Source organism: Octopus bimaculoides, chromosome 27 (assembly GCF_046866305.1).
Source record: "Octopus bimaculoides isolate indiv1 chromosome 27, ASM4686630v1, whole genome shotgun sequence".
Classification (NCBI taxonomy): Eukaryota; Metazoa; Mollusca; class Cephalopoda; order Octopoda; family Octopodidae; genus Octopus; species Octopus bimaculoides.
The window spans coordinates 13373917-13396859 of NC_142954.1; the positions used below are offsets into that span (position 1 = coordinate 13373917).

General features: G+C 36.9%; 1 protein-coding gene across 2 annotated transcripts in view; it reads left to right on the forward strand.

Annotated features, from left to right (window-relative positions):
• LOC128251011 (uncharacterized) overlaps positions 1-22943 on the forward strand; it is a 622894-nt gene that overhangs the window by 129330 nt on the left and 470621 nt on the right. Inside the window, exon 1 of one of the 2 annotated variants that reach the window (XM_089343604.1) lies at positions 8613-8981. The exons of the other annotated variant lie outside the window; for it this stretch is intronic. Coding sequence (XP_089199730.1) covers positions 8963-8981 — 19 coding nt within the window. The 5' untranslated portion in view covers positions 8613-8962. Of the gene's footprint in view, positions 1-8612; positions 8982-22943 lie in introns of those variants that run through there. 2 annotated transcript variants of the gene reach the window in all.

Genomic DNA, 22943 nt, shown 5'->3' on the forward strand with positions numbered 1-22943 from the left:
CAAGACATGGGAGGAAGCAAAGGAGTCGCAGAGTGAAGCGATCAGCATTCAGGCGGTAAGACAGACTGTGAAGACCTGTAGGGTTGAGGGGCTTACCACAGCAGCATCTCAGTCCCCTACAGATGTCAGCTCCCACTCTGAGTGCAATGGAGATGCGGAATTCATCTAGACTGAGTAGACCTCTAATGTTGGCCCGGGCAGGGCATCAAACCAGTTCCCCGAGAATTTTGCTCTAGAAAGTAGGTGACACCTCGAAAATTGATCAGATCGATCAAGGAGAGAGTTGAAAGTGGCACCTGAACGCAGATTGTCCTATTGTTTCCGTCTATCCTCAGTTGTAATAGGAACTGACAAACCCAGCTCTCTCCACTGTAACAGAGCTTCATCCATCTCACTGTTGGAATTAATCCATATTGGAGAGAGGAAGATGTTGCCTACCGAAGGGGGGCAAGCGTGGATGGAGGAAAGAAAACAGGGAAGAGATAAAGACGAGCATTTGCGCAGGCATAGACCCCCCAAACCGTTTGGTCAAAGCAGCCTGGTCGCGGGACTCTGGGGAAGAGTTTGACATTGACCAAGCATTCTAGTTTGCTGAAGATTAGGTCGTCAAAGTACTGGTGGGACGACATGAATTTATATGAGGGACTAACTCTCAGAAAATACAATAGCTTAGGAATTGACAAGTAATTCCTAAGTAAAAAGAGAAAAGAAAAAAACCTTGGTGGGGCTCAATTACATCAAGGTGTAGGAAAGTGGTTATACACCATTAGGTGTACACCGCTTCCGTACATTAAATTTCTAGAAGAAACAACGGAATGCAGATTCTGAACGACATAACAATATTTATTTACAGTGGAATTCAGTTCACGCTTGGAGGGAATTCGGTAGCTCGTCGCCCTCGATTACTGAGACGCCTCCTGAATGATTTCCGTGGTTATTTGTGAAGCTCTGGTGCTGGCATGTGAGAGAGCTCTGTTGGACGTCTTGGCTCGACGGAGATCAGTCAACGAAGAGAATGAAAAGAGCGGGAACGTTTTAGAAGTTGAACTCTACGCATGCGCATGAGACTCTTCTCGGGTTCCTTCCGGAACTAGTCCCTGCGCATGCGTGGATAAGCTTTCCGGAAAGTGAACAATAATAGTCGTCTCCTATTAGAGCGTCACTACATGGCTCCCCCGCGAGTGCCGAAAGCACGAAAATAGAAATATGGAGGGACGCCTGAGGCAAGATGGCTACCGAAAACACCCACAAGATGTGGCACAAATATATACAATTGTGAGATACATGCATGCATGTACAAAAGAATTGACATTGACAAACAACCGTGATGACAACTGTCCAGGAAACTGGAATCACGCGATGTAAAGTCTGATTTTTTTTTCCTGAAAAGAAAGAAAATGTTCAATAGGAAAAACACTGAATTTTTCCAATGAAACACAATAAGTTAAACATAAATAGTCTTTGCCAGTTTCTTTGGCTAATGCACTGTCCTGCCAGATCTAGTGACATAAGGGTCACTTGAGTTTCGTCGCAACGACGAAGGTGGAGTGATTTCCGGTGTATGTTCTTGCGATTGTGTTGATGTATGGATTGGTAAAAATGTTGACAGTGGTGTGTGTGGTGGTAATGATGTTGACAGTGGTGTGTGCGGTGTTTGAAAAACGGGCACGTCGTCCACGGAAGTTGAGGGTTTTTCAAGGTACGCTCTTTTCAGACGGTCGACAGACACAACCTCTGTACGACCATTAGCGTCGATCTGGAAAAACTTTGGAGTGCGAGAAAGCACACGAAAGGGTCCTTTATAAGGAGAAACAAGGGGTCCTCCAATTGTAGGAAAGTGGTTATAAACCATTAGGTGTACACTGCTTCCGTATATTAAATTTCTAGGAGAAACAACGGAACGCAGATTCTGAACAACATAACAATATTTATTTACAGTGGAATTCAGTTCACGCTTGGAGGGAATTCGGTAGCTCGTCGCCCTCGGTTACTGAGACGCCTCCTGAATGATTTCCGTGGTTATTTGTGAAGCTCTGGTGCTGACATGTGAGAGAGCTCTGTTGGACGTCTTGGCTCGACGGAGATCAGTCAACGAAGAGAATGAAAAGAGCGGGAACGTTTTAGAAGTTGAACTCTGCGCATGAGACTCTTCTCGTGTTCCTTCCGGAATTAGTCCCTGCGCATGCGTGGATAAGCTTTCCGTAAAGTGAACAATAATAGTCGTCTCCTATTAGAGCGTCACTACAAAGGTTTTTAAAGTTATTCGAGGTTAGCCATTTTGGATTGAAAGTTGGACTCGAAAGCTAGGTCAGTAATTGGCGCTCAGAGGGAGCACCACATTGATGAAGGAGGATTTGCGATTGAGTGGAGGGAGTCAATAGTTTAGTAGTCTGCTAATGTGAGGCTGGGTGGTTAAGGAGCCAGAGCTCGCATTTAGAGCCGCTAACGCTAAGACTTTTAAGACCAAGTTCCTTGATCATCATCCTTGTAGTTGCAAGTACCTTGTTAGGAGAGCCTCTCAAACAAGCATCATCGAGGGACCAGACACTTAGGTCTAGGTCAGCTCCCATCTTGGTAATATTATCAATACCTAATGCGAATAGGGTTACCAGAGGAAGATGGGATGAAATGATCACCAAAGGAGAGGTAGGAGGGCTCCCGATAGGCTTGCGAAACAAAGTGATGACGTCCCGACTGATGAGTTGACTCCCCTAGAATGTGATGGAGGTGGTGGGGAGCGAGAGAACGAAGGCTGGTAGGGTGTGACGAAATCTTTAAACCATGCTGGTCTCCTGGTTACTTGTTGCATGGCTCAAAGCTTTTTAATTAATTGATTAATTTTATTTTGTTTTTCCTCCTCTTCAACGGACTGTCAATTCAAAATCCACCCAGGCCATTGTGTAGCAGAAGTGCGATAATAGAAAGGGGAGGGGGTGAAAACAACGAAGAGGAAAAATGAAACTGAAGAATTTGAGGTGTACCAAAATTAAATAGCAGAAAAAAAAAACTAAAGAAATGAACAAACACAAAGGTACAAAAAGGAACAAAAGAAAATTACAAAAGTTAACAAAACAATGTATAAGCACCGACATTCATAAGCGTCACCTCAGTTCCTTTTTAAACTATTTCTTACTTTACTCCAACCCCTGTGCTTGCAGCTCTTGCCTCGGGATTTAAGCTACCCATCGTGGCTTTTTTTTTTTTTCAAAAGTTTGAGAGCAGCAACGGAGAATAATCTTCACCATCATTGTCAGCACCATTATTATTATTATTATTATTATTAATAGGCGGCGAGCTGGTAGAATCGTTAGCACGCCGGGCAAAATGCTTAGCGGTATTTCGTCTGCCGTTAGGTTCTGAGTTGAAATTCCGCCGAGGTCGACTTTGCTTTTCATCCTTTCGGGGTCGATTAAAAAAGTACCAGTTACGCAGTGGGATCGATGGGTTAACGTTTACAACTTGACCCGGAAACAAAATTGGAGCCAAAACATTAAAAGTTATTGAAAGTGGATAGAAATAAACACTACATAGTGTAGTAGTAGTACTACCGCTAGGGTATCTGTAGAAAGTTGAAATTGATTTCGGAATATAACGAGGAAAAATTCGGATCTTGGGAATTTTCCGAAAGTCCTCTCCTCACCTAAAGATTTCCCCCAAAAATTACTTTATAATCGTAATGTATGCCGTTTGAAAGGTATTTATATAAAATTTCATTGAAAAAACCCCCATTTTCCTAAAAGTTACAAGGGAACAACTCAGATCGTGTAAGTTTTCCGACGTCCTCTCTTCCCTCCCGTTACTTTGCGCGCATTTTTTTTTCATATTCGTTTCCTACATATATTTTTACACCCATTGCACTATTTTTTTTTCTGATTTTCGTTTCCAGGTCAAGTTGTAAACATTAACCATAAACATTATTATTGTTATTATTAATTTAACTTAAGTAATTTAAATACCGTGTGATTGGTGTTTGTTTTGTTTGTGAGTGGCGTGTATAAAGAGAGGCGTGTATATGTGTAGAGATGGTGTGTGTATATGCATATATGATATGTGTTTGTATCAATACCTACAGCACTCTTTAAAAGTGAAACCAAAAGAGACCCTAGACCTTCGAACAAAAACAGATGACCCTGACAGAACCACCGCAAAAACTGATGATCTCGTACGCACCGTCGCAATGACTCTCCACGCTCGACAACCATCTTTCGCAATGATTGAATCTCGCGCATATAGAGAAGATCAAGTACACCTTCGAACAACGAACCTTCCACAAATCCTGAATGAATATTGATGCCTTGTCGCCTCAATTACTGCCACATACTGTGCACATTTTTTACCATTGAAAAATTCAAATGCAGAGGGTTATTTTTCTTATCGCTGATTTTTCGGTTCAAGTCATTTTCTTATCGCTGATTATTCGGTTCAAGTCAGTTTTCGACGTTCAAGTATTACCGACTGCCCTCCACTAATTTGGTCTTCCAAGCGTCCTCGATAAAGAATGAAATTAACTTAGCAAATACCTTGTGGAAGTTATACTTTTATCTTTTGCGTGTTGGGAATAGCGTTAGATTGCAGCCAAGTATTGGTGAATGGCTAAGGACTTAATCCATTACAGTAATCCCTCGACTATCGCGGGTGTTACGTTCTCAAAGCCCCCGCGATAGGTGACAATCCAGGAAGTAGAAACAGTACTATACTGTATATATTTTTAAAATTATCTTAATAATTTGCATGTATTTATTTTATTATAAATGCAAAACAACACCACGGAGGAATCGACGTAAGCTTAGATAATAAACTGCGATAGGTGAACCGCGATATGGCGAGGGATTACTGTTTTCCCAGATCAGTTTGTCGTAATGGAGAAAACTTGTAACCATCCCAGTTTTATTGGTCAGGCATGATGAGGTGTGATTTGAGGGAGATTTGCTTATTACAGCTGGTTATACGTAGCATAGACACCTTCAACCTTCATGACAATTTTATCGCCATCATTATCATTAAACGTCCGTTTTCCATGCTTGGCAAATGGAACTTGAACTTACATGTCACAACTGCCCTTAAGACAAATGTATTCAACAGAAATAATGCACTAATGAGTTGGAACTTCAGAATAAGTTTTACTTGGTAATATTTTATTCTCCAAAAATGGTTATAATTTTTGGAATTGGCACGAAAAACTGCAATTATGTAGATATTTTCAGTGAAACTGGATTGTATAAAAAAAAAAAAAGAAGTTTTTGAGAGAGATTTTTACCCCATTTTATTTCAAGATTTGCATATCTTAAATGGAAGATCTGAATAGTAAGGTTCATGTCAACACGCCTCCAAATGTTTTGCAACTATCAAAGCTTCTAATGGTTAATCTCTGATCTTTTTAACGATTGGATTTTTCGAACCCATTTTTTTCGGAGAGTTTTCGTCGTCTATTTTTGCCCTTTTAGTGATTGCCCTTGCACAATTAGGCCTTCTTTCACGCCAGCCTTTACAAGTTTTCTTTTTATCTGTCTTCCTTAAATATATTTTTCCTTTTCTTTCTACTCTCTCATTTAGATATGTCTTTCATATTTTTTATATAGTTTTACACTTCTTTTCTAACTAGCAAATTCAGTGGACGTAAAGAATATAGACTGCACCCATTTTCGTGATTTTTTTTTTATAAAGTCCCCCATTTTCGAGTACAAAGATTCTGGTTCTGAAAAAAAAAAAAAAAAACCGCATTTAAAAATTTTAATTACCCCACCCCACCCCAAAATTCTTAAATTTTCACTTCAGAATTTTTTTTTTTTGCGAAATACGTAGAAAAATACGGAGATTATGATTCTAAAAGAAGTTTGAAAAAAAGTGAAAATTGAAGAATTGGGGGGGGGGGGCGGATTAATATTTTAAAATACCTTTTATTTTTGTAGAATCAGATTCTCCGTACTCGAAAATGGGGGATTCTATAAATTCTTTCTCAAATTCTTTCTCACCATCTCTTCCCTTATTTTGGGAACCACAATTACATTGTTAACCAACAAGATTCTTTCGTCTGACTATTTAAGCATCTTTACTCTAATACTTCTAAATATCTTTCCTGTGTTTCGTTTTTTCATAATTATCCGACGATCGGAACCGAAGAACTCAGAGTAATGGTATGTGAAGTTTCAGCTTCCATTGAAATACGCAAACGCCCCACGATGAGCAACAGGATAATTACATCTACCGTCTGTCGCACACCTACAACTGCTGTCACGATCATAAGATCTTTGGAAGTGATAGTGTATCATCGTCACTGACACGCTTGGTATCCGAATGCCACGACAACCGCCACCCGAGATTCACAAGCTGTTGGTGAAGACACCCACACAGTAATGGTGTGCAGTGGTGTTGCACATTTTCCAGAATCATTCTTTTCCCAGTGATGGAGACAAATCTAGTGGCAGGGGTGATTCAATTCGATTGGTATCTCCTCTCAGCTGCCAAAGGTTACAGGAAACCGCCTGAAGCCTGACCGTCACATCTTGTTTCTTTCCTTCTCAGAATGTACTCTTTCAGCCATTGGAAATACTTCCTTTTGTACTCTCCCATAAACTTTAAAAAAAAAATTATTACAAATGGTGGAAAATTGATTTCCTACCATGTCTTATAATAGTAATAATGATGAGAAAGTCATAAAAATTAAGAATTTCTATCATAAAAAGCTTCATTTCTCTATTATGTATATTCATGTCCCAGTTTGCTAATGTTAAGGCCTAAATAGCCTGACTCTACGAAATTTGCCTAACCTTGGGACATAAATACACATAATACAGAAACGAAGTTTATTTAATAGAATTTTTCAAATTTTTATCACTTTCTCGTCATTATTGTTATAAGACATGTTAAGAAATCAATTTTCCACCATGTGTAATATCAATAAAAAGAAAATCTACAAGGGTGTACAAAAGGAAGTCTTTTCCACAAGGCAACACGTTTGTGTTGACAAGTTGTTTGTAGTACGGCCAAGGACCCCTATCTACCCCTTTCCTCTACAGATATTCTTAGAAGTAGGGATCTATTTAGCCCTAAAGTGCTTTTGCAGGGCTTTTTGATCATCATTTTGATTATTTCTATGACCCCACCCCACTCCACCTCGCCCTATCTCTACAGTGTCGTTGATCCTTTATCGGGTTCATCGACCCTTTTGACAGCTCTTTCTTTTGCCCAGATGGATTTCTGGCAACTTTCCTCGCCTGGGTAGCATGGTTCTCGGTGAGTGGGTTGTGTTGCTTTAGTTGCTGACGACCCATTCATGTCACAGGTTCTATTCCGTTATGTTGTTACCAGCACCAGTCACACACACATACACACACACACACTCGTATATAAGTGTATAGGTGTGACTGCCTCCTCGGCTTTTTGTGTACGTCTATATGTGTGCGTGTGTGGGTATCTGTGCATTTATGTGTATACACACACACACACACACACACACACACACACAAATACACAGCTATATCAAATCCACTTGTTGATCATTTAGCTTCTCCCTCACCGTCGACGAAACCCGCACCATCACAACCATCGTCATCACCGTGACAATTGTCCATCGGCTCTACCACCACCACCACCGTCATCATCATCATTGTCATCGTCATTTTCGTCCTATTGACGTTGCTGCTGCTGCTGCTACTGATGGTGCTGCAGTTCTTATTATTACTACTGTTGTTGTTGTTGTTCCGTTTGTTGCTTTAAGTGTTGACGGAGTAGATGGTTTCTCCATAACACTAACGTCACAGCTCATTCTATACCACGGATTTATACGCACACGCACATACATACATACACACATACGCATATATATATTCATTCATAGTTACACACACATATACACACACACACACATATATATATATACATAAACACACATTCAATTATTACATTATAGCTAAATTATACACACACACACACACACACACACACACACACACACACACACACACATATATATATATATATATATATATATATACACATACACACAAGCACGCATAATTACAAACAAACCGCTCACATATACACAAAGCACGCGCATCTAATTTTTAAACTATACGCACACACCCGCATATACACATACATACACACGTATATTTACCTACCTACATATATATATATACCTACATACTTATATACATACACATTTATAACTTAGTGGTTAGAATATTTACAAATTTACCACTTGTCGGCGGCGACTACTACTACTACTACTACTACTACTACTACTACTACTACTACTATCGGGTTAAGCTGGTATTAGTCGTGGTGGTCATATAGTTTTCATTCAAACGGGAGAAAAAAAAATCTGACGTATGAAAAAACAAAAAGTATTTTACAAAACAAAGATTATCAAATATAAAACGGGACACACACACACACACACACACACACACACGCACGCACACATACAACGCGCACGCAAAGACACACACACATACACGCACGCGCGCAAACCCATTCACACACCTTTTCTACCTATCCGTTGACAACGAAAACCGTACACATTCATTCATTCATTCATACAATATCATTCAATATCATTCAATAGCAATTATATATATATATATATATATATATATATATATATATATATATATATATATATATATACACACACACATACAGACACATGCTCACACTTTCACGTATACATATATGTGTATGCACACGCACAAATACACACACACACACACACACGTACAATAATACACAATAACGACAGTATATATAACACACGCTCATACTTACGTATCGGCACTTACACATACATGTATACACACACACAACAATTATTCTCCAATTACAACTACTACAACACTGAGGAGTAATTCTATTAACCGGATTCAGAAGACCTGAGGAGTATCTATAAAGTGGATAAAGAGAGGAAATAATCCAGGAGTATTTGTGATAGGAAGGAAGGAATATTTACGAAAGAAAGAACATTATGAAACTGTTTACTGAAGGTAGGTACTTGGTGGTGGCTTTGGTGGTGACGTGTGCTGTTTAGCCCAGGTCCGTCCTGAACGATCAGACCGATGATCAAAGGCATTCCAACCGTGACCATCGCTTGTTTTCCCTCTGTCCATGGAGCCCAGGACTATATTAATCCAACTTGTTCTTTACTAAGATGTAAGGTGTGATTTGCATGTGAGATTTCGTTGTTATTTCTAGCAGGCCCAACACCCGCGTAAACCTATTGTTTTTGTTGTTTAAAAAACCCTGTCAGCATTGATTTTACAGATTTGTGATGAAAGACAATCCATCCAACCGGGACCTCTCGTCTTTTTTTTGCTGTCATAGTATATCTAGGACTACATTAGCTAATGTGACCCTCATTCTTTTAAGACGCTAGAAAGTGTTTCGAATGAGTTTTGACTTATTTCTTGCATCTCTAACATCGCCATAGAAGCTCTCGTGTTATTGATGTTTTTATAGCTGTTTAGCTCCCGGTGAGACTTGATCCAGCTGACCCTATCTTCAGAGACCTTCCAACCGTGCCTATATCTTCCTATTTTTCAGCAAAAGTATAACATCGGACCCCTAGTGTGTCTATTAAGACGATATGATGTAGAATTAGCTGCTATTTCTAACAGGTCGAGCAATTGCATTGAGGCCCCCTCGTTGTTATTGTTGTCAATCCCAGGCGAAATGCATTCCAGCCGTGACCATTTTGTCTTTTTTCCTCCCGTGTGTAATGAACCTAGTGTCCTATTCTAAGACTGTAGGCCATGATTTAATGATTTAGCTGCTATTTCTAGCACGCGGAGCGACCACATAGACGCTCTCTCTCTCTCTCTCTCTCTCTCTCTCTCTCTCTCTCTCTCTCTCGTTTTCATGTAGTGTGGTGTGGTCGTGTCAGTTGTAATGTTTTTTTTTCTTCTGGCCTGATCTAGCAGACCTTTCTGTGATCAAAGACACTCCAACCATGACTGTCCCATCGTCTTCCTAAGTGCAACGGCCCCAGGACCACATTATCAGTGAGTTGGGGAAGATCTTGGCTGTAGGTTGGGTGTTGTATTCGTCACCTACCTGTTGCTGTGATTGTCTGTGGTGGTAGTAGTGGTAGTCGTTGTTGTTGTTCTTGTCAGGTGTCGTGATGTTTCGCCCCAGATCAGCCCCAATTTTTTTTTTTCAGTCTTCTAGTCAAAAAGCATTCTTGCCGTGACTCTCCCGTCTTTAGAAGTATACAAAGCAATGTTATACGATGTCCTCTTTTCCTCTTCCCCAATTCAGCAGTGTGTGTGTGTGTGATGTGATGTGATTTGAGGGACATTTGGCTTCGATTTCTAGCAGTCCAGACGACCAGGTAGAGAACTCTTGTGTTTTCGTGTAGAGGCTTCGACGAATGTTATTTCTGTTGTAATTTTTTGTGTTGTTGTATGGCGCTAGAGCGTAATGTACGAAGTGCAGTTGGTGTCAGGGTTTGGAGAGCAGAGCAGAGAGAGAGAGAGAGAGAGAGAGAGAGATAGAGACGATGATGATAATGGTGATGGTGATGGTGATGGGGTTGGTGATGATGATGGTTGTTAGTGATGATGATGATGGTGAGTGAAGATGATGATTATTGATGTTAATGATGATAGTAACAGGAGTGATAAGGACGATAGTATTGATAATGATCTTCGTTGTAGTGATGACGATGATGATGATAGTAATAGCGATGATAATATTGATAATGATGATTATGGTGGTGGCATAATGGTAATGAGTTAGTTGTAGAGGACGGTGACGATGTGTGTGTGTGTGTGTGTGTTTAAAGTTGTGTTAATTGCTTTAGGGTTTCTGGCATGGTAATGTGGTGAAGTGGTATGAAGGGTTAATGTGTGTTGTTGTTGTAGTTGCTGTTAGACTAATCTTTGTTCTGTCCATAAATATTTCGGTACCAGTGGGGTGGGGGTGGGGAGAGCGGATTAAAATGATGATGATGATGGTGATTAGAATGATGATGATACCATTCTCCCAGCACACCTGTCTGGGGGGTGGGGAGCCTCTACTTGTGTGTTCAAACTTGCTAGAAATAGTAATCAAAGCTACCTGAAATCAGACTGTACTGTCATTTTTTTTTTTTTAAGAAACATTTGATAATGCAGTGTTGGGCTCCCTGCATGTAAGAAAAAAAAAATGATGGAATGGTTATGATTGGAATGTCTTTGACCCATTACCAACTCAATCAAAGATGACCTGAGGTTAAACAACAACAACAACAACCATCTCTTACAAAGCAACCCCTCTTCATCCCTTCACAGTCTGGTCCCTTATACAACCTGCCACCACAATTCCACTTACTTAAAACCACTGTCCTGCTCTGGACAACATATGACCACCACCATCACTACTATTCACCCCTCCTCCAATGCTCTTCCTACAGCAGTCACCATTTCAATAACAGCCACAGAATAATGAAAATAACCATTTAATTCCATTCATTGCTTTACAATCATCTGTTTTCTTCATTCTATATCTTTATCAGTTTTCTTCATTCTACATCTTTATCTTACTCCAGTTACCCACTTCTCTCTCTCTCTCTCTCTCTCTCTCTATATATATATATATATATATATATACATATATATATGTTTATATGTATATGTGAAACTGTGTCTACCTTTTTGCTTACCTGTCTTCATGATCATACACCTGTCTAAATGTCTATAGACCGGCCACCTTATCTGTGTATACCTGTCTATCAAATTATCAATCTATCTGCCGATTATTTTGTTTGTCTGTTTATGTGTGTGTTAATATGCATGTGTATGTGTGTAGACAGACACACACACGTATATATATATATATATATATATATATATATATATATATATATACACACACACACACACACACACACATACATACACACATACATAATACACACATACATATGCACATACATATACATACACGCATATACACATATAAATAGTGATAGAAAATGTGTGTGCATATATATATATATATATACATACATACATATACACACACACACCAAATACACACACATTTCCACTCACACAGTTTCTCTTATATCTTAGAAACTACACCAGTGACCCTAGTTCAATAACTGATGCACCTACTTGGCAATAACATTTTATAAATCCTCTATTTTATGTACTGCCTTCTACTTCCAGTTACACACACACACACACACACACACACACACACACACACATGTATATATATATATATGTGGTGTGTGTGTGTTTAAATATATATGTGTGTGTATATATATATATATATATATATATATATATATATATATATATTTTATCCACTTACATAAACATATTCATATTAAAACATGTAGAGAAGTGCACACAATCAAATTCACATATGCACACAAACACACTCATTCTGTAAGGTATTAAGTTTGAGCCAGTGAACATTTAATATCTTCCATACCACCACCACCGCTGCCGATGACGATGACACCACCATCACCACCACCATCATCATCATCATCCAAACCATCTACTTGGACCATCAAGTTATCTGTTGCTTGCTCACCTGTACAACTGTTACTACTCCTCCTGTATGTTCTCACACCTGTAAATATTAGGATAACCTCAGCTCTGATGGATACAGAAACACAGGCAGTCACAAATATGCACACACACACACACACACACACACACAACTAATGCTATACTGCTGTCCTATGTAAGCTACGCTGGTAGAAATAGTAGCCAACTCCCTCATCATATCAAACCTTACTTGCTTAAAAATTGGGAGCTATATGAGATAATGTAGTCCTAGATAAAGAAAAGATGGGATGCTCATGGCTGGAAGGTTTTTAATTATAGATCTACTGAATCAGCTGACCTGAGACTAAACAACAACAACAATAGTAATAATAACATCATAGTTTTACTTTGCTACACGGAGGGTCCAAACTGAATGAGATTCAGTGTGTATATATACATATACATACATACATGTATATATATATATGTATATAAGAAGGGCAGTTCAGTTCAATTCATGTGTGTGTGTGTGTGTGTGTAGGGGAATAAGTGTATAAAATATGTAAGTTTAATTGGGTGTGGATGTAGTGTTTTAACCAAAAGGCAGGACAGGTGGTTGGACAGCTCTTTGAGTAAAGGCATTTCACCAGTGACCATTCCATCTTATTTTCCATTATAATACTGGAAATTTCCCAAGATACTACAGTGTATATGAGTGAGTTGAAGCAAATTTTTGCTGCTTGTTCTAGCATGTCAAATGACTGTCTAAAGGCTCATTCCTTTCCTAACACCCATCACTTGACAGAACTGCTTAGATTATACAAGAATGGTGGGTGAAATCAGTCAGTGGGGAGAGAGAAAAGATGGTGCTGACGAAGGGACAAAGTGAGCCCTAGGGGCAAAAGAATTGGAAGGGTAGCTGTAAGGGTGTTTGGAGGGATTGAGTGATGGTTAGAGATGGGAAATAGGGGCAAATATACTGAATAATGAACAAGGATTGCAGTAGGGGAAGCGGGTGGTGATCAGAATGGGATGGAAGGTAGGGGAGAGTAGGTGATGACTATATAGGAGGAAAAATGTAGTGAATAAGTTGAGAGGCAGGTGAGGGAGAGTAGGTGATGACTGGCACGAGCAAGGGTGAAGAACAAATGAATAATAATAAAATAAACAAAAGATGGATGAGTGAAATGATGATTTTATATATATATATATATAGTGGCTGTGTGGTAAGAAGTTTTAATTCCCAACCACATGGTCCAGGGTTCAGTCCTACTGTGTGGCACATTATTGGGGAAGTATCCTCTATCATAGGTTTGGGCTGATCAGGACCTTGTGAGTGGATTTGGTAAATGGAAACTGAGAGAAGCCCATCATATATATATATATATATATATATATATATATATATATATATATATATTTATACATATATATATATGTGTGTGGGTGGGTGTTTGTGTCTTTGTGACTGTGTTTGTCCCCTTCCCCATCATCACTTGACAACTGATGTTGGGGTGTTTGGGTCCCTATGAATTAGCGGTTCCGCAAAAGAGACCGATAGAATAAGTACTAGGCTTACAAAGTCCTGGGGTTGATTTCTTTGACTAAAACACTTTAAGGCGGTGCTCCAGCATGGCTGCAGTCTGAGACAAGTGAAAGTATAAAAGAGTATATAGTATTTATAATATATATAATTTATATATTTATATATATACACACACATACATTTATATATAAATACACACACACATATAGATATACATATATATAGAGTATATATAATATAAATAGTTCATATATATATATATATATATATATATATATATATATATATATATATATACATAGAGTATATACAGTATATATATAGTTTATATATGTATTATATATATATATATATATATATATATATATATATATATATATATATATATATACACACATGCATACATATTACTCATATATATATATATATATATATATATATATATATATATATATATATATATATATATATATATATAGAAAGAGAGAGAGAGAAAGAGGGAGAAAGTATATGTAAATATATATACTTTATATATCAAATGTGTGTGTGTTTAATCAAACATAGAAATGTGTGCCTGTGCACAGAAACACGCACACAACACGTTGACATTCTCTCACAGACAACTATCTACACATGATGTATACACATATACACAAGCGCACATGTGATGTATTCAAACAGGTGCTACTTGTCGCATCACTCCCACCATCTCTATGCTTTTTATACTGTCTATAAAAACTGACACATATATATATTTATATGTGTATGTTTGTATCTACGTATACACACAGCATTCTATTGTAATAATTTAGGACACATCTTAGCCATCAGATTGTATGTTTCTGTATACATATCCATCATTCCCTCTAATTATCACTTTACTGCTTTTAAATATATATAGACACACACATGCATACATATATATATATATATATATATATATATATATATATAAAAATATAGAGACACACACACACATGCATACATATATATATATATATATATATATATATATATATATATATATAAATATATAGGCACACACACACATGCATACATATATATATATATATATATATATATATATATATATAGACACACACACACACACACACACACACACACACATATATATATATGTACATACATACACACACATATATCTATATATATACTTCTTGTATGTGTGTTTGTTTGTATATATATATCATCATTTAATGTCTGTTCTCCGTGTTGGCATGGGTTGGACTCAGTCACACATTATATATAAATATATATTTATTCTTCTGTGTGTGTGTGTACAGACACACACACACACATACACACACAGAAGCACATAATCAGATATACGAGAATATAAACACTGAAAAATTGTTTGATGAAAATGAATATAATAAGAGATATATGTGCCTAGAACACACATACACACTGTGTTTGACGTACAAACATAAATGCAGGTAACATTGCCTGCCAATCACAGGTGAATATGACTGTATAGATCCATCGATCTTTATTTCATCTTTCATTCTTTTATTCTGTCATTCCTTCATACACTCACCTGTTCATCACTATCTTATTTACTTGGCCTCTCCTGTCGTCTCTCTGCAGTTTTACTGTGGCTTTATATATATATATATATATATATATATATATATATATATATATACATATCTATACACACTTAAACTGACACATACACACTTGTGAATATATATGTCATCATCATTTTAACGACTACTTTTCCATGCTTGCACGGGTCAGGTGAGAGTATGTTGGGGCAGTTTTCTCTGACCAAATGCTCTCACACTCTCTGTATATGTACATGTATATATATATGTATACTGTTTGTCTGTCCGTCAGTCTATCTATCTATCTGTCTATGTATGTATGTATGTATCTATTTGTCTGTCTATCAGCTGTCTATCTATCTGTTTATCTGTCTGTCTATTCGTCCATCTGTCCGTCTATTCGTCCATCTGTCCGTCTGTCTATCTATCTATCTATCTATCTATCTATCTATCTATCTATCCAGCAGTCTATCTATCTATCTATCTATTTATCTATCTATCTATTTACCAATCTATCTTTCTATTTATTTATCTATCTACCTTTCTATCTATCTATTTATCTATCTACCTTTCTATCTATCTATCTATCTATCTATCTTTCTATCTATCTGTCTGTCTGTCTGTCTGTCTGTCTGTCTGTCTGTAACTCCCTAAGAAACTCTCTCCCCATGCTTCTCCAGAATAGTTAAAACTCTTGCCAGAGTTTGGTGAGCCAAAATATGTGCTGGTCGTTTAGGAAGCTGAGTGCTCATATGTAATATTCAACAGGAGATTCCATCATACATACATACATACATACATACATACATACATGCGAAAATGGAGGTGCAATAGCTCAGTGGTCAGAGCAGTGAACTCGCAGTCATAGGATCACGGTTTCGATTCCCAAACAATGAAGAATCATTATAAAAGCCTAGGAGGTGCATGTGACTGTTGCCATTCTTCTGGCTTCTTGCTCTTTGATGCATATGGCAGCTACCATCCCAAACTGCTTCTGTTTATATATGTGTAGCACTAAGGCCACACATCTTCAAGACATATTTCAGTAGGAAATTTAAGTCTCTTCTCCTTGTGAGAAACATACTTATAGATAATTATTTTAGTCCAGTGTTAGTTTTTTTCCTTCTCATCAAAAGTTATAACTGCTAGTTTCACAGCATCAATTTCTTACTGGAGACCCTTACCTTTCAGATCTTGCTTGCACTCAATGCATGGTCCCACTGGCTAACCTCCCTCAAAAGAGATAAAGCGCTGTTGTTGTTTCTTATGTTGTTTTTTTTTTGTTGTTTTGCGTACAGTTTTTGCTATTATTACTGTTGTGATTGATGTTGCTGCTATTAACTTCATTCTTGATGCTGTCTTTGTTTTCATTCTTGTTGTTCACACTGTTGCTGTTATTGTTGTCACTGTTGCTGCTGCTGTGGCTTGTATTTTTATAGTAGTTACTGTTGTCATAGCAACAAGACAAAATTCCGTTACTTACATTCAATAAATTTATTTCAGCCCCAACTTGCCTGCCATTGACATCATGTTCCTCCACCATAGCTATAATTGGCACTCAAAATTGGGTTGACTGAATGCTGTTTGCCTTCAGTTGGTGTTGTGTTTTGACATTTTATTTTTTAATTGGGAAAATTGTATCTTTGTTTTCACAAGAATTTCGAAATAGTTATCACTGAGTTACACCTCCAAGAGCAGGTGTAATTGAACAGAAATGTTACCACCATGATCTAGACAATGTCAGTAATAAAATTATCACAAAATAATTGACTGAATAGGCTTTAACCAGCCGAAACATTAGATAAAACCTCAAAACTTACAGAGTTTCAAATTTCCATGACTTCACAGTATGGTGACCATAACTACAATAATAATAATAATAATGATAAAGATGATAGTGCAAAAAATTGTGTTAACTGGAACGACTCATGCACTGAGAAGAGCATTATCGCTATGAAAACAACATCCATTCATGAATTTATTTATTTAATTTTTTTACATACATATTTTACCTGTGAATTTGCATGTGTAAACTGGGAATGCATACAATGAGCTTCTCTGCCCTTGGTGTATGGAAAACACTCGGCGAGAAATGGAAGAACATTTGAAGAAAGAAAAGACAACAACAGCAACATAATAATAATAATAATAATCCATTCTGCTAAAGGCACAAGGTCTGAAATGTTGGGGAAGGGGACTAATCGATTACATTGACCCCAGTGTTTCACTGGTACTCAATGTATCGACCCCTAAAATGATGAAAGGCAAAGTTGACCTTGGTGGAATTTGAATTCAGAACGTGAAGACGGATGAAATGCCACAAAGCATTTCGCTTGGTGTGCAAACGGTTTTGCCGGTTTGCCACCTTAATAATAATAATAATAATCCTTTCTACTAAAGGAACAAGACTTGAAATTTTGGAGGAGGAGACCAGTCGATTACATCAACCCTAGTGTTTCAGTGGTACTTAATTTTATCAACCCTGAAAGGATGAAAGGCAAAGTCGACCTTAGTAGAACTCAGAATGTGCAGACAGACGAAATGCTACTAATCATTTCATCTGGTATGTTAAATATTCTGCCAACTTGCTGCCTTAACAATAATAATAATCATAATAATAATAATAATAATAATGAATGGAGGACTCCATTTAGGAGCAGGAGTAGCAAGATTATACCTAGAAAGGAAGGTGGAAGAGGGTTAATGTTAGTAGAAGACTACGTGGAGTTAGCTAGAGCAGATATAGACTCTTATGTAAGTAATAGTGAAGAAGAAAGTTTACTAAGAGCTGCTAGAGTCACAGCAAGACATGGGGAAACCAAAAAACCAAATGACGTTAAAAACCAGGAAAAAGAACAAAAGTTATCTGACTGTCAGGAGAAGGCTTTGCAAGACAAATTCCCAAAGATAGTTGCAGTGAATAGTAGTAGTGAGACATGGTTATGATTACAGAAAGGAAGGCTAAGAACGGAGACAGGAAGTTTGTTAATAGCAACACAAGATTAAGCAGTAAGGACTAATTGGATAAAAGCCAACGTAGACAAAAACTAAGTAGATTCCCAATGTAGGTTATGCAAATCAAAAGAGGAAAGTGTTACTCATATAGAAAGTGAATGTAGCATACTGGTACAGAAAGAATACAAGAAAAGACATGACAACCTAGGGAGAGTAATCCACTGAGAGCTATGTAGAAAGCTAGGATTTGAACATACTGATAAATGGTATGAACATGAATCTAGTAAAGTACTAGAAAGTGAGAAATATAAGATATTGTGGAACTTTAACATTCAGACTGACAGAGTAATAAAAGCTAGAAGGCCTCGGTTAGTAGTAGTAGATAAAGAGAATAGAAAGTGCCAGATAATTGACTTTACAGTCCCAAATGATGAAAAATATGAGAGGTATAGAAAAAATAGCAAAGTGCCAGGACCTAGCCATTGAATTACAAAGACAATGGAAAGTGTGGGTAAAATGTATCCCAGTAGTTATAGGTGCATTAGGAACTATCCCAAAAGATTTGAACAGATGGATAGAGGAAATAGGCATAAAACCCAGTTTAGTACAGCTCTAGAAAACAGTGTTATTAGAGAGAGCTGGGATACTTATGAGGGTTCTTGACATCTAAGGTTACTTGTAGCTCAGTGTTAGGAATTTTCTTTTCCAACAGTCTAATAATCGTAATAATAATGATAATGTTTTTAAAGGATTGACATAACTCTTCACAAATGTAAATAGACAATATGAAGAACGCAATGCAATTGCAATAGATTTTTTATTGGTTGAATGATATTTCAACAGCAAGACTGTTTTTGTCGAGTTCAAAATAAAAAGTAATAAAAATTCAGAATTATAGAAATTCAAATCCAAAATATGAATGAGAGCAATCAGTGTTCACACATTGATTGAATGACATCATCAGTCTTCAAATTTCAATTTTACAACTGGAGGAGGGGACCAGTCGCTTACATCAACCCTACTGTTTCACTGGTACATTTTTTTCTTTCATTTTCTTTTTGCCAGTTGTAAAATTGAAATTCGAAGACTGATGATGTCATTCCATCAACGTGTGGACGCTGGTTGTTCTCGTTCATATTTTGGATTTGAATTTCTATAATTTTGAATTTTTATTACTTTTCATTTTGAACTCAACGTCTTTGTTGTTCATGTACATCATTGATCATTCTGATTATTTCTCTTAACTCATCTTCATATACATGCGTGTGTGTGTCGTATCAGGCAGACAAGAAAGTAATAGCCATGAAAACAACAGAAAGATTGGGTATCTTACCCTTATATGAGGGAAAAAGTTGTCAGCAGACAGTCACAGGACTTGAACCAGCACCTCTTAGATACCAACTGAGTACTCTACCAATGAAGCTAAACTGCCCGCTGACAACAGTACTCAGCTGCTTTCTGGGAGGTGTGAGTTCAAATCCTGTGGGTGTCTACTGACAACTTATTCCGTCATTTAAGGGTAAAATATCCAATCTTTCTCCTGTTTTCACAGCTATATTGTTTTTGAAATATTACTTTCTCATCTGTATGATATGATACACATTCAGTGCTTCCAAAAACAAAAAAAAATATTTGTTTACATATCTTGTTTCATATATATATATATATATATATATATATATATATATATATGCATATATATATATATATATATATATATATATGCATATATATATATATATATATGCATATATACACATAACCAGCACTCCGTCGGGTTCCAGATGATCAGATCAATGGAACAGCGTGCTTATGAGATTAACATGCAAGAGGCTGAGCACTCCACAGACACATGTACCCCTTCACATACTTCTCAGTGGGATTCAGTGTGTCACAGTCACAGAGAGTGAGAAGGCTGGCCCCTTGAAATACAGGTACTATTCATTTTTGCCAGCTGAGTGAACTGGTGCAATGTGAAATAAAGTGTCCTTCTGAAGGAAACAAAGCACTGCCTAGAATTGAACTCGTGATCTTATGATCGCGAGCCAAATACCCTAACCACTAAGCAATGTGCCTTCACATACATACATCCATACAAATATATAAGATTTGAATAAATAGAGTCAACAGGAGCGAGTATGTTTAGACAGATATTTAACAAACACTACACAGGTTTCAATACAACATAGATCCACATATACACAGGATTTAAATTAAGCAATGGTTTATCTGTATAATAGAATCCAGTTGTATCACCTCAGGTGATATATATAATCACAGTCCTTGTAAGTAAATCTTAGACTTTGATGTTAACACATCCAACTGGCTCTTTTCATGTGTACACATATATGATTATATATATATATATATATATATATATATATATATATATATATATATATATATATATATAGAGAGAGAGAGAGAGAGAGAGAGACACACACATGTATATACATGTATATATATATGTGTTTGTGGATATATATAGATGTATATATATTATATGTGTGTGTATAGATATACAAACACACACATATATGTATATGGATCAAAACAATCTGATTCAAATTCGGAACTCTTAAGTTTAAAGCGTGATGTTAGTCGTCAGCCAAAAAATGGCTGACGACTAACATCCTGCTTGAAACTCAAGTGTACCTACGAATTTGAATCAAACTGTTTTGATCCATACATGTGGCTCACATTTGTAGGATCGTAGTTTTGATTCCCAGACCAAGCGTTGTGAATGTTTATTGAGTGAAAACACTTAAAGCTCTACGAGGCTCTGGCAGGGGTTGGTGACAAACCCTACTGTACTCTTTCACCACAACTTTCTTTCACTCTTTCTTCCTGTTTCTGTTGTAACTGTTTTTCAAAGGGTCGGCCTTGTCACACTCTGTGTCACGCTGAATCTCCTGAGAAGTATGTTAAGGGTACACGTGTCTGTGGAGTGCTCAGCCACTTCACTTGCACATTAATTTCACAAGCAGGCTGTTCCATTGATCAGATCAACTGCAACCTGCGTCATTGTAAGCGACGGAGCGCCATGATATATATATGTGTGTGTGTGTGTGTACATCTGTCAGACGGGGCCTTGATGAATGCCATGAGGCATGAAAGTATACTAGCCTTTATATATTTAATACTCTATATTTAATACTCAATATTTCATATATTCAATAAGACATTCAATACTTCATTTCATTTTACTATTTATATTATATATTCCATATTCTATATCCCACATTAATTTTATAAGAATATAAATAAAACATAAAAAATACAGTTGGAACTCTTTTAAATAATATATAAATAAATATACATATATATATATATATTCTTTTAGATTTTTATTTGTTTCAGTCATTTGACTGCAGCCATGCTGGAGCACCGCCTTTACTTGAGCAAATCGATCCCAGAATTTATTCTTTGTAAGACTAGTACTTATTCTATTGGTCTCTTTTGCCAAACCACTAAGTGATGGGGATGTAAACACACCAGCATTGGTTGTCAATTGATGTTGGTGGAACACACACACACACACACACACACACACACACGATGTCTTGTACTATAGCCTTGGTTGGCCCAAGGCTATAGTACCAGACACTTGCCCAAGGTGCCTTACAGTGGGACTGAACCCGGAACCATGTGGTTGGTAAGCAAGCTACTTACCATGCAGCCACTCCTGCGCTTGTATATAAATAAATAAATAAATATATATGTATATAAATAAATATATATACACACACACACACACACACACACACACACACACACATATATATATATATACATACATACACATATAATTATATATGTGTGTCTCTGTGATATATGTATTATATCTCATACAATTTAGTCTATTATCTATTTCATTTTTCTTTTCTTTTTCTGATTATATTGTTTTTATTTCATGGCTTTCATTATTCTTTCAACTTCAATAGAAATCATTTTTTTTATTTCACCTTATCTCAGTGGAACCACTCCTCCCCCTGCATTTCTCGTGTGCAACACTTGAGGCTCTAGTCTTAGTCTTAGGAACATTCTTATCACTAGCAAATTCTTTGCATTGACTGAATACATAAAACTGATTACATAAAAACCAAAACTTTATGTGAGTATGTATGTGTGTGTATATATATATATATATATATATATATATATATATATACACACACCCACATATATATATATTGTGTCACACATACCATTCAGTCTGCTGTAGCATACAACAATGCAAATTTCATTGTTAAATTATACATGCACACACATGTATTGCATGTATCTATTACTACAGCCTTCTCTCATAATCAAAGTTGATTTGGTACCATATACCTTAGTTTTGCACTTGTTTTCTCTTAGGTACCCATTGAGTAGTGAGCAGGCTCAGACATTCTC